General features: G+C 37.8%; 1 protein-coding gene across 1 annotated transcript; it reads left to right on the top strand.

The window, feature by feature from the left end:
- The first annotated feature begins 742 nt into the window (after positions 1–742).
- LOC110464584 lies at positions 743–13,472 on the top strand. Its single transcript, XM_021519867.1, has 9 exons — positions 743–830; positions 2,918–3,010; positions 3,465–3,608; positions 3,952–4,131; positions 4,610–4,810; positions 7,109–7,708; positions 8,334–8,569; positions 9,077–9,251; positions 9,647–13,472. The coding sequence occupies exons 2-9, from the start codon at positions 2,947–2,949 to the stop codon at positions 10,285–10,287; spliced, it is 2,241 nt and encodes a 746-aa protein (XP_021375542.1). The 5' UTR covers positions 743–830; positions 2,918–2,946; the 3' UTR covers positions 10,288–13,472.
- Positions 13,473–14,160: the final 688 nt, after the last annotated feature.

Raw genomic sequence — 14,160 nt, 5'->3', positions numbered from 1 at the left:
AAAAATATCATCTAAAGAACCAAACGTTTGCGCGATGTGAGTCATTTCAATAAAACTTTTGAACTCCTGTTATTTACCTCCGTATAATCTTCTACGCCTCATATTAATACACCAATGTGCATTTTCCAACTCATCATACATAGCCCGAGTTTTTTCTGGCCCTGACACCAGACTTGGACATCTGTCTTTGGTTTTAGGGCCAGAGGAAACTCTGGCTACATTATACAATGCTGCAAGAGTTTACATCCAACTTTTGGTAGCACATAAATAAATGCTCCGTGGAACACATAAAAAAGAGAGAGAAATCGACTCGCTAAAAATTAACATCTGCAATGCTTTATTTATCGAAATTTGTTGTCATTTCTTCATCACATAATTAGATAAGAATTGGGCATTTTTAATGCTTAAAACTGATATTTGAAAAATCTCTTTAAGTTTGTATGCCTCCTTCTAAAAGTAATAAACATAAGTATACAATTTATTTTATTTCAGTGCCAATACCACATCTTCCCTTTCGATATATTGTAACACAGACCTATACACACATTGTTATACATATTGCTAGCGTCTTTATGTATGGTAGGTCGCTATGAAAATTTGACATTTCTTTTACATGCACTAAAGATTTCACTAAAAATAATTAATTTTGGGTTATATGGGTGATATATGAAATTATTGTCATCCGTTCATTCGGCAATATCGTGACGTTCCGAAATATAGTGAATGTAATCGAACGCACCTCAGCGTAACCGGAAGTTATACATTAATGGTACACAGACGGAAAGTTGAAAATTACAACCGTTTTTACCTGCTCAACAAGGAAATCCAAGGTATAAATTGTAATTTTCTGATATGTTTACAGTTAATCATGACATTGGAAACAATGGAGTGTACAATGCATCGTCCAAATGCAGCATCGGCTATCGAATTACAACAATGCTATTTGGCAGACTGGCCCAGTACACAGGCTGCTAGCAGGTGCCCGTACGCGTTCACAAATTGCCTTTTCCGTATCGCTAATAATCGTTATTTTAGATGTTAATTCAATACTAAAGGTCATTCACTTCGGGAAACGAGATTACGAGCATGCTCGATCTCTTAATTGAAAATTATGAAACTGTATAAAATCCACAATTCATCAGCGTCGTAAAGTATTGATTTATTGCTAATCAGCTATATAGATAAGGCATCTACTTGCACAGTATAACACTGGAATTGTTCATTCTTTTAATTCAGAAAACACCTGCATAATGAATGTCATACATTCGTTATATGAATAAGACATGTTTTTGCTATAAATATCTGTGTACTTACAGAAGAATCGTTACAAAAGTTGAAATTAATTATATTTTACTTAAGCTAGCTTCAACAAACCGCTGATGAAGGAGGCTTTGTTAGAATAATTCGATTGATTGTCGTATGTGATAGGTCTATTTTCAATTGTGTTAGTATGATGATAATTTTGGGAAAAAATAATTGCAAAAAAGTAACAGACTTGTACACCTCTCTGATAGGGTTTTTGCAAGCATTTGATTATCTGCTCTTGAGTATGACTGTCATGTGTGTTTATATCATTTGAATACGTTTTAGATAAACAAGAACTTACTCTATTTTCAGTTTTGATGTAAATTCCTTCACCATGATAAACAGTTGCACAATAAGAGTTGCTTCCCCTACAATACAATAAATTCAGCTACTTTTGTTTCCAACAATAGTGGCTTGATTGTAAAATGACTGAATAACTTGGACAGTTTTGTATAAAAAAGTCCACAAAAACACTGAATAGCTAGTGGGACAAATAAATTCTAATCATTGGTGGTCAAATTAACGAGGTTAGACTGTTATGGTTTGTAAATTTATATCTATTGTATCTAATAGACATGCAATTTGTTTCTGTTTTGTTCGTAGGTCTTTGGTAAGGCGTGCTACTGTTTTGATACTAAGTTGTATTTCTTGTAATTATAAACTTCAGTCAAACCTCATTATGCAAGGATTGGAAAAGTCATTGAGACCATGTTGGTCCTTAGACTTAGTTGGAAATAAAAATAAAAAAGTTAAAATACAATATAGTAGCCAAGGTAAATTAACTTTGGGCTGAAACCTTGGCTTAGGAGTACTACTCCAGTGATCTAACAACATATATAAACAAATATCCCTTAGTCGAAACAGGAATAAGCTATTTATACTTCCAGGTAGCTAACAAATGTGACATTATTTAACCACATACTCCCCATCAGTGCAAGACTTTGCTCACAAGCCTTCCAGAGTTCAACCCTGATTGTAAGAGCAATTATGAAAGCTAAGTCATTAGATTGTAGGGTCTATCTCCTCCAAGCTTTTATCTGACAAGTTTATATGTAATACATAAATGCATACAATTTTGTGCATTGAGAGAACAGTGACAGACAGAATGGGTTGCTCCTAGTGCCTCTAAATAGGAGTTGAACCCAGAACTACAGGGCACAAGTCCAGCACTCTAAATGACTGAGTTAAACAGAAATTCTCTCTGGTTTATCTTTTGACACAATTAAATAAATTGCCTGATTGTGATAGATAAATATCTGTGATATTTATCAATGTATATATGCATCTTTTATTAAGATTGTATTTATTAGCATTCTACCATTATAATTGTATTATTAAGTCTGTACATATATGCATAACAGGGCCGTATTGTAAACTAGACTATGTCTAAATATGTAATCCTGTAAAGACAAAAGACATAATTATTATTATAAATTGCTTTATGATAATCATGAGCAGGAAATTTGAGACATTCAAGTTTTTAACTTCAGAGGTTGGCCTTACAAAATAAAACATAAAAAATATATGTAATGCAAACATAACTGCAGAACTCAAATTTTCATTTGCCTATTTGGTCTGTGGAATAATGTTTTGTTTTCATTTGATATATAAGGGAAGCATATCTAAGCAGTCTACAGAAAGATGGAAACTGAATCTGCTGAGCCAACAGCCACAGTAGTGAAAGTTGAAACGCCACAGGTTTCAGGTATGTATAAACATATATATCTATTAGGTATATATCTATCTAAGTAATACGCATCCAATGAACATTTGTTTGTTCAAATCCAGTGCCATATTGGATCACACTGTCCTTACTGAAGTATGAGATTTATATCTGTTGCAAATTTTTAATGCATTTTTCATGTGATCTAATAAGCAAAGACTTGGGTAAAAGGTTAAGAAATATTTATCAAGAGGAAGTTATGTAAAATTTTAGATGTTTTGTTCTGTTTTTAGTGGATATAAGATTTAACATGTAAGTGTATATAAACCAGTGTCTAGCCTACCACAAGTTTAATAGCTTTTGGCAAAAACTCAAAGCCTCTTGCAGGCAATTTTAACCTGGTATGGATCAAATTCTTTTAAATATTTATTAGAAAACATGCAAAAAAAATAGAGAAATAGTTTGCTCTTGGTAATTGATGTTGCATCTGTTGAAGTTGTTAATGAGAGTAAGAAAGGGGAGGTAACTGATGGCCAAGTTGTGGAACAAGTTAATACAGAAAATAAAGCTCCAGGAAAGGAAGTTAGTGGTCCGAAAACAAGTAACGATCATGAAACACCGGGGGAAAGTGGTAAACAAGGTTAGTATCCTATGTCATCACATTTATCTGGTGATAAGATCGTTCTAAGGATGAACACTGAAATCATCGTGGTAATATCTGTTATTTAAATCACATTTATCTAAGTGTTTTGTAGTAAAAATATACATCACTGTATTGGAAAACGAACTTGTCAACTCTTTATTTTAATATCATAAAAAATGTCTGAGACTAATGATGAATCAGGAAGTGATTTGTAAAATCAATTGTAAAGGAGTCAGTAGTAAGTTCTTGTTCACATTTGTTGTTTTTTTAAAATGTGCTCTATATATTGTATGTCTAACAAATTTTGTAAAATATCTGTTGAATCTTCCTTTTTCTACAGTCAACACTATTATTGGAGAGGACGAAGATGGGGAGGCAATTGACATGGCTGACATCCGGGTCCTTGAAGATTTGGACACCGAAAATAAATCTCCTGAAAAGGAAGAAGTTGAAGCTAACAAGGCCGTGAAGGTCGAGTCTGAGGAGGAAGAAGACAAGAGCGATCCTGCAGGGAAAAAAAGTATGGCTGTTTGAAACAGGTTTTATAAAAAAAACAATTCTGTTTGAAATTTCCCAAATTGACTATGTATTGCGTTATTAAAAATATGTCAAGTATTTATAAAAGAGGAGATTTGGTTATAATTACTAGGTTTGAATATGTACCAGAGACATTGTTGGATAAATACCTCTGTCCACTACGAATATAGGACCTGCATAGTTCAACCATTATTATTGTCACAAAAGTAGATGCCTGTAAATGCAGCAACAAGTTTATACTTAACCCTTTCACCACTGAAGACCATAATGGACTCGTCCAGATCGATGCATGGTTGAGTCTATTAAAGTTATATAGGGGTGAAAGGGTTAATGTGATTATGAAAACAGTGATATGATACTTGTGTTTTGGGGAAATTGTTGGGTTTTTTTACCTGGTATGTTACCCACTCTGAGATTAGCAGCTCACTCGCTATGGTAACAGTGACATATTTCTTTTTCAGGAAAGTCGTTTGAGTTTTTCTACCCAGACATGGTATCCACTTTGGAACTAGCTCTTCGTGGCTTGCCCAGTATGGCTAACTGTCAGCAGTCCAAGGCAAGCATCCCCCAAAAGGGTCCACCACCAAAAGGACCACTGCAGAAGGGATCTGTCCAAAAGAGACCAACTCCAATAAGGGACTTTGCTAAGGAAGCTAAGAAAGGTAAGTGATTATCAAAGTTAGGCATCAAGTTGTCTCATTATTAGTTCAGAGGACTTGTAGAGATTTTACTAGTCCTCCAATATCAGCGTTGTCTCATTATTAGCTTGGAGGACTTGTAGAGGTTTTACTAGTCCTCCATTATCAGAGTTGTCTCTTTATTAGTTCAGGGGACTTGTAGATATTTTACTAGTCCTCCATTATCAGAGTTGTCTCTTTATTAGTTCAGGGGACTTGTAGAGATTTTACTTGTCCTCCAATATCAGAGGTGTCTCATTTTTAGTTTGGAGGCCTTGTAGAGATTTTACTTGTCCTGCAATATCAGAGTTGTCTCAGTATTAGTTTGGAGGACTTGAAGAGATTTTACTAGTTCTCCAATAACAGAGTTGTCTCATTAAAGTTCGGAGGACCTGTAGAGATTTTACTTGTCCTGCAATATCAGAGTTGTCTCATTATAGTTCGGAGGACTTGTAGGGATTTTACTAGTCCTCGAATATCAGAGTTGTCTCTTTATTAGTTCAGGGGACTTGTAGATATTTTACTAGTCCTCCCATAACAGAGTTGTCTCATTAAAGTTCGGAGGACTTGTAGGGATTTTACTAGTCCTTCATTATCAGAGTTGTCTCATTAAAGTTCGGAGGACTTGTAGGGATTTTACTAGTCCTTCATTATCAGAGTTGTCTCATTAAAGTTCGGAGGACCTGTAGAGATTTTACTTGTCCTCCAATATCAGAGTTGTCCCATTATTAGTTTGGAGTACTTGTAGAGATTTTCCTAGTCCTCCAATATCAGCGTTGTCTCATTATTAGTTTGGAGTACTTGTAGAGATTTTACTGGTCCTCCAATATCAGCGTTGTCTCATTATTATTTCAGGGGACTTGTAGAGATTTTACTAGTCCTCCAATATCAGAGTTGTCTCATTATAGTTCGGAGGACTTGTAGAGATTTTACTAGTCCTCCAATATCAGAGTTGTCTCATTAAAGTTCGGAGGACTTGTAGAGATTTTACTATTTCCCTAATACTGCAGTATGCCATGTCCATCATCAATATTTCTTTTTTTAGGTCACCTGAGCTTTAGCTCGAGTGACCTATTGCTATCCGTCTTCGTCCGTCGCCGTTGTCCGTTAATATTTTACATTTTCAACTTAAGCTGAAATACTGGCAAAGGGATTTCATTAATATTTCATGGGAAGGTTACTGACATCTCCCTGACCAAGTGTTGTTATTTTTCGGGTTGATCAGAAATCCAATATGGCCGCCACGGTCGCCATTTTGAAAAACTATTTCAAACTTAAAGTCAAATTCTGCTGGGCCGATTGAACTGAAACTTGGTAAGAATGATCGACTCATGGTCCTGACAAAGTGTTGTTATTTTTCGGGTTGATCAGAAATCCAATATGGCCGCCATTTTGAAAAACTATTTCAAACTTAAAGTCAAGTTCTGTCAGGCCGATTGAAATGAAACTTGGGAAGAATGTTCGTCTCATGGTCCTGACAAAGTGTTGTTATTTTTGGGGTTGATCAGAAATCCAATATGGCCGCCATTTTGAAAAACTATTTCAAACTTAAAGTCAAGTTCTGTCAGGCCGATTGAAATGAAACTTTGTAGGAATGATCGACTCATGGTCCTGACAAAGTGTTGTTGTTTTTCGGGTCAATCAGAAATCCAATATGGCTGATACGGTCGCTATTTTGAAAATAACTATTTCAAACTTAAAAACAAGTTCTAATAGGCCGATTTAACTGAAAATCGGTCTAGGAATGTTCAGCTCATGGTCCTGACAAACTTAAGTTAACTTTATACTTACCTATTTTTTACTCAAATTGGTACATATTTCAACAACAACAAAAAATACTGTAGGACTCAGGTGACTGTTAAGGCCCATGGGCCTCTTGTAAACGCTACTAGTCCAAATTGCTGACCAGTGCATGTGAGAAAGATGTTGTTTTACTCCTATAGAAAAGGTGTAATACATAACAATCAAGACCCTACCATTTACCCATTAGGTGTATTGCCTTGTCATTTAAAAATTGGTAGATATTCACAGAAAATCACAAACAGTATGTGTTGGCATGAATCTGTGAAACTCATACCCGGGGTATGTGGAATTTAACATGACATTGTCTGTGATATCAACTCATAAAGCAATACATGTACTGTTAATCATAAAATTTTCACATAAACTGAAAGATATGAGTTTTTAGCTACATTTAATGTGACTCATGTAACAGTTCTGTAGAACTCTAGTATAGGCCAAATACAACTTAGAATTTTATCTTTTTTTATCTTTTTATTTCAGCATTAAAAAAATCTGGAAATATTATTGAAGTGAGAGCGACTCGCAAATCTACACGTACTGCAGTTAATCTGACAAAACCAGTCAACAACACCAGAGTTGTTGCTACAACCAAGATAGTTAGCCCAGCGACCAGGATAGTTAGCCCAGCGACCAAGATAGTTAGCCCAGCGACCAAGATAGTTAGCACAGCGACCAAGGTAGTTAACCCAGCTACAAAGGTAGTAAGCCCAAAGAAGCTCGTCCAACCAGTAGTACTACTAGACCGAGTACAAGGAACAGAACCAAAAGACATCCAACGAGAAATCTCACCAGAACCGGTTGCAAAGAAACCCAGAAACACACCAAAGGCAGCAGGCAAGAAATCTAAAGTTATGCCTCAGGCTGTTGCTAAACAGGTTAAAATCATCACTCAGGTGGAGATGAAACCAGCCCCTGTCAAGGTCACCACACCAAAGGTCAAGGTCGCTCCTACTAAACCCTGTCCAGAGACATATGTGGTTGCGCCTGGGGGTCATCACCAAGTGATTAAATATCCTCTGACCCAATCTAATACCGTATTCCGCCCATCTGTTCCTCGTAGTCGGGAGTGGAGGAAGAAAGGTAAGACATCCATGTCTGTCTGTGTGAAGTTAAATGTGACAAGTGATCACCACCCATCTCCACTAGACCAGACAAAAAAATAAATGTGTTTCCTGTAACATGTTGAAAAATTAGGTAGGTAGATAGATAGGTAACCGGTTTTATTTTTTAACATAATTTCATATGATGTATATTGGAGATTGATCTTGACTTTAACAGTGCTTCTTTGAAAATTGCCTTAAAAATTTAAGGATAGGCACAAAAAGTTAGAGTAGGTAGGGTTACCGGAAACACAAAATATTTCTTGTTTGGCCTTATGCTCTCGAAGATTATATTTAAGCTTGGAAACAAACATGTTTAGAAACAAAACGAACATGTTCAAAAGGATGAAAGTATACATGTGTAAAAAATAGAAAGTGTATTAATCTGTCTTAAAACTTCCAATCAGCCCCAGGTGTTCTATCATTCTGTTTAACACTGTCCTCCCCTATCTAAGATATTTTGACATCCTGCATAAATCAAATAATGTGTAAGGTTGTTGGACTTGATAGGCCACTGTGAATGTAAACATCCAAAATTGTTTCAAATCTAGGTTAAAATGTACATTATTACATGTTGTTATGACAGGTTAAATGTTTTGTTTTAGGCCCAGGACGATCATCACGGTCGAAGGGATGTGGTCTGATTGTGGACAAACAGAAGGAGATCCCAACAGTAATGATGAAGATGAGGGTGTCCGATACCTCCGACATTGTGACCTCGCTTGACCTTGCTCCACCCACAAAAAGGTTGATGAAGTTGAAGGAAACAGAGGGCAGCAAAGAAACCATTAAACTGTTTTCTATACCTGGGCGTAACCTCACACCTCGCCTAGCATGGCCGGTAAGTTGCATCCAGTCTTAAATGACCACTATTGAAGTAGTGTGTTCGTGGTACTCTATCTCTTCATGTGTATTAGTATCCTGTCATAAATCCTTTGTTGCGATAATTTCTTAAACATTTTTGTCACCAAATCTGCTAAATATTCCTAAATCTTTATATCTTAAGGATGGAGCTATCTCCCCAGGGTCATAAAGCTGACTTGCATTTAAATCCAAATTTCAGGTACTCATGAAGTAAACATTTGTAAGGTTATCAATTTGGTGAAAAGTGCATATAAGCACTATGCATGTTCACAAATGTAAAATCTCATTCAAATGTTCCGACTCCCTTAAAAGGTCAATGACCCATATTTTGTCTTTTCATGAATTTTGAGGAAAAATAACAAAATTTCAACAGTGAGATAACATTTCAAAGCCTGCATTCTGTAGAAACTAGTAGGGTTCCGTGTCTTATACTTAAAGTGGGAATACTAGAGAGCCTCTATTGTTTTATCTCTGCTCTCTCTAGCTCTTCTACCCAAATTTGACGACCAAACCAAGGGGAGACGATTCTGACTCTGATGACGATGATATGGGTGATGATATGGCTGCTGAGGAGGAGGATCCCAATAAGCAGAAGAAATGTTTTACAATCATTCGCAGTGAGCCCCTCGACTTATCTGACAGCGAGGACAACATCCACTGTAAGTATAGAGAAATAGGGAGTGATGTTTTAGAGCTGAAAAGAGGGTGGTTGTCAGCCAAGGAGAGAAATAGGGTGTGACATTTTAGAGGTAAAAAGAGGTTGATTGTCAGGCAAAGGGACCTTCTAACACTTCTAAAGATTTGATTTTCCTTCAAGGATCTCCTGTGAGTTTTTCTGAAATAATTTACACCGTATTTGTCCATTGTGTAGAACTTACCATGTGTCCCAGGGGCCTGGGCATGATTCTTAACTTACATTGTTGGTGTTGATAAATATATTGCATAGTATCTCATATAGAAGTATTAAAAATAAATTACCTGTTGACAACTAATTACTATCTGTTGATAACCAGATGTTTAACTGTTGATAACAAGTTGTTTACCTGTTTTGTAGATACAAATGTACTATCGGATGAGGAGGATGACAATGTTGGACCAGTGTATGAGCCAACACCTATTAACATACAAGTTAAAAAGATCAAAGTTGAACAGACAGATTCAAGAACGGTTTCTATGGATACCAGCGAAAAAACTACAGTTATAATCGAGGAGACAGCAACGGATTCTAATCAACAGAAAATTTCAGCCTCTATGGAGAAAAAGTCTTCAGGTCAGAAACAAGAGACACCAAGTTCAGTATCAGAGAAGATTACCCCGCAAACTGTTCCTGCATTAGAAGCTGCACCGCTTGTTGTACAAGGGGAGGTAACCATGGTTGAAGCTTCACCGCAACTCGTAGCAAATGTAAGTTACACTTCAGGTAGCAATTCAGCGGTGGTCAACACCGAAGTGGACACATCAGTAGTGGACATATCACTGACCTCTGTTGGTGCCAGTGAAGCTGAGACAGAGGCGGTCAGTGTGAACCAGACCGCTAGCGTCGGCAGCAATTCAGCAGAAGAGGACGGTTGTGTTATAGTGTCCGTTGTTACGGAAATAGCAGAACCATATGTGGAGCATGAGGGAGAAATCACGATTCAATCTGGCTCGACAAACAGCTCTGAGGACAGATACATATTGTATGTGGAGAAGTGATTAAGTAATGTGATGTAAGTCGATCAACAAGGAATTATATATTGATGGGACGTGGTGATTCCCCAAGCTTAACACCTGCAGCTCAGGAGGAGAGTGTGCTGGAGGGGGATAATCCAACAATCATTGCATGCTTATGTCTCTTAGACCAATAAAGGGGCTCAATATTAAACAATATTTCTCAAAGTCTTTTGAAACACAAATATTGGATATGCATCTAAGAAAGGAACACCAAATGTTCTCCATCATCTGTCTGATTTAAGCTTTCCTATTTCTATTGTAGCAGTGTGAATGAAAGTATCAAACAAGGTGGGAATGTCATTTACAAAAAAAAATATACTTAAAACCATCGATTGCTATATATATCTGTGGTGGAAGGTTTCTAGTAACTTACAAGACATAGGATAAAACCACATCTCCAACTCAGGTAGATAAGCTTAGCCAAACCGCTAACCCTAAGGTAGATAAGCCTAGCCAAATCGCTAACCCTAAGGTAGAGAAGCTTAGCCAAACCACTAACCCTAAGGTAGATAAGCTTAGCCAAACCGCTAACCCTTAGGTAGATAAGCTTAGCCAAACAGCTAACCCTAAGGTAGATAAGCTTATCCAAAATGCTAACCCTAAGGAAAATAAGCTTAGCCAAACCTCTAACCATGGCAGATTGACCACACTTCTAACTGAACTAGAAAAGCTTAGCCACACCGCTAACCATGGCAGATTGACCACACTTCTAACTGAACTAGATAAGCTTAGCCACACCGCTATATAACCATGGCAGATTGACAACACTTCCCACTGAACTTGATAAGCTTAGCCACACCGCTAACCATGGCAGATTGACCACACTTCCCACTGAACTAGATAAGCTTAGCCACACCGCTAACCATGGCAGATTGACTTCACTTCCCACTGAACTAGATAAGCTTAGCCACACTGCTAACCATGGCAGATTGACAACACTTCCCACTGAACAAGATAAGCTTAGCCACACCGCTTTATAACCATGGTAGATTGACCACACTTCCCACTGAACTAGATAAGCTTAGCCACACCGCTAACCATGGCAGATTGACTTCACTTCCCACTGAACTGGATAAGCTTAGCCAAACCGCTTTATAACCATGGCAGATTGACAACACTTCCCACTGAACTAGATAAGCTTAGCCACACCGCTAACCATGGCAGATTGACCACACTTCCCACTGAACTAGATAAGCTTAGCCAAACCGCTTTATAACCATGGCAGATTGACTTCACTTCCCACTGAACTAGATAAGCTTAGCCACCCCGCTTTATAACCATGGTAGATTGACCACACTTCCCCCTGAACTAGATAAGCTTAGCCACACCGCTTTATAACCATGGCAGATTAACCACACTTCCCACTGAACTAGATAAGCTTAGCCAAACCGCTTTATAACCATGGCAGATTGACCACACTTCCCACTGAACTAAATAATGTTAGCCACACCGCTATATAACCATGGCAGATTGACAACACTTCCCACTGAACTTGATAAGCTTAGCCACACCGCTAACCATGGCAGATTGACAACACTTCCCACTGAACCAGATTAGCTTAGCCACACCGCTATATAACCATGGCAGATTGACCACACTTCCCACTGAACTTGATAAGCTTAGCCACACTGCTAACCATGGCAGATTGACTACACTTCCCACTAAACTAGATAAACTTAGCCACACCGCTAACCATGGCAGATTGACAACACTTCCCACTGAACTTGATAATCTTAGCCACACCGCTAACCATGGCAGATTGACAACACTTCCCACTGAACTTGATAATCTTAGCCACACCGCTAACCATGGCAGATTGACCACACTTCCCACTGAACTAGATAAGCTTAGCCACACTGCTAACCATGGCAGATTGACAACACTTCCGACTGAACTAGATAAGCTTAGCCACACCGCTAACCATGGCAGATTGACTTCACTTCCCACTGAACTAGATAAGCTTAGCCACAACACTTACCATGGCAGTTTGACTTCACTTCCCACTGAACTAGATAAGCTTAGCCACACCGCTTACCATGGCAGATTGACCACACTTCCAACGGAACTAGAAAAGTAAGGCCACGCCTACAACTTTAGTAGACGGAATGTAGCCATGCCTCCACCTCAGGTAGATAAGATTGATCATGCTTCCACCTCAGGAAGATAAGATTGATCATGCTTCCACCTCAGGTAGATAAGAATGATCATGCCTACACCTCAGGTAGATAAGATTGATCATGCTTCCACCTCAGGTAGATAAGATTGATCATGCCTCCACCTCAGGTAGATAAGATTGATCATGCCTCCAACTGTGGTAAATAGGATATGAGTAATGACCAACCTCCAACTTAAGTAGATTGGATAGAGCAATGTTTCTTTAGCGAGAACGTTGGGATCATTGGATAATGTTAAGTCATGTCCTCATCTCTGTAAAACAGGCTAGAGTATGATCTTAACTACCGTAATTCCTCCATAGGGCCGTGTGAGAGGCCATCTATATAAGACAGGCTAGAGTATGATCTTAACTACCGTAATTCCTCCATAGGGCCGTGTGAGAGGCCATAGTTCCTCTTTAGATAGACAAGGGCCGCTTTCGATCATCACGATCCAAACACTTGAACTGGTTGAACCAGAGTTGTTTGTTTATGAAATAAGGTCGGACCCAGTAATCAGATGCTGTTTTCACGCGAGCCTTGTCAAAGCCTTGCAAGGCCTGCATAAACTTTTGCAGGTCGGCTAGGATGTATACCAAACAATGTTACATTTAAAAACAGACCAACCGGTTGTTTGACATTAACAAACAGGCCCCTGATAAGTTGTGCCTATTACTTTGGTAATGTTTGCCCAGATTAATTACTGAAGCACTCTGTTGGCCCTTTCATACTTCAATGGGTTCTTTTTTTTTGTGGAAAAAAAGATTTGCATAAGAGAGAGAAGTTTTATACAAGATAGATATAACTGATGCCTGGTCATGGTGATGATTGTGGGAGTTATATATACCTGCTGTAAATATCATATATGCAGTGTACATATATATGGATAAATCTTGACAAATATTTTAATATACAATGCACCAATTTGTATCATTGTTCTTATGGTTATGTTTTTAATAAAATTTGTCAAGGTTACTAAAATACCTATTCTTTTATCATGTTGTACTCTTATTTATATGCACGGTTCATCACAGACTCCACCTGTATCCTGATAGAGGAGAACCACAGCCACTGGTACAACAAACTAGATTTAATATCTATTAAAGGAAAAACATGCAAAAATCTTTAACCAAAGGACTGACCTTCAGCCCCTGAATCTCAAATAAATACTTCTCTGCATTTGTGTGTGTTTTTATGAACATTTGAAATGTGACGACCTTCCATTAATTTTAAACTTTAAATGACCTTAGTTGGTGATATTGACGTTATGACATCAACCTTTTGACCTTTGCTCATAACTTTGATCCGCTGTCCTAGCAGTATTTATACTCCCTCATTGGGTCTTGTTTAGCAGCTGTAGATAAGTAGTGTTCTATTCCATATTTATATTACCACCTTTTAACCAAATAACAATGTCCCCTCTGACATTCAGCAGCTGTTTAACTACAGGACTTTAACATGTCAGGCGTATCTGAAATACGCCTGTCAATGATACCAACACAGTACATTTGACACCCTTCATGTGGACATACCTCAGCAGTTGTAAATCAATGTTCTAGTCACATAGCGTAAGTGATAGTTTACTAATTCTGTTGAGAAATGATGAGGATTTTAAATACTTAAACAATGTGGTGGACACACTTAAGGGCAACATTTCATTTCAACACATTTTATTGACAGATGTAATGTGACACAGTAGCCG

The sequence above is a fragment of the Mizuhopecten yessoensis genome, unplaced genomic scaffold, assembly GCF_002113885.1.
Source record: "Mizuhopecten yessoensis strain PY_sf001 unplaced genomic scaffold, ASM211388v2 scaffold11011, whole genome shotgun sequence".
Taxonomy (NCBI): Eukaryota; Metazoa; Mollusca; class Bivalvia; order Pectinida; family Pectinidae; genus Mizuhopecten; species Mizuhopecten yessoensis.
Note: the sequence above shows the minus strand (reverse complement) of the source record. Positions and strands in the feature narration are given on the sequence as shown.

Excerpts from the sequence above, each read along its gene's own strand:
- LOC110464584 (XM_021519867.1), top strand. The coding sequence starts at position 2,947 with ATGGAAACTGAATCTGCTGAGCCAACAGCCACAGTAGTGAAAGTTGAA. Across the intron at positions 3,011-3,464 it reads TGAAACGCCACAGGTTTCAG|TTGTTAATGAGAGTAAGAAA; the intron begins GTATGTATAAAC and ends CATCTGTTGAAG. Across the intron at positions 4,811-7,108 it reads TGCTAAGGAAGCTAAGAAAG|CATTAAAAAAATCTGGAAAT; the intron begins GTAAGTGATTAT and ends TTTTTATTTCAG.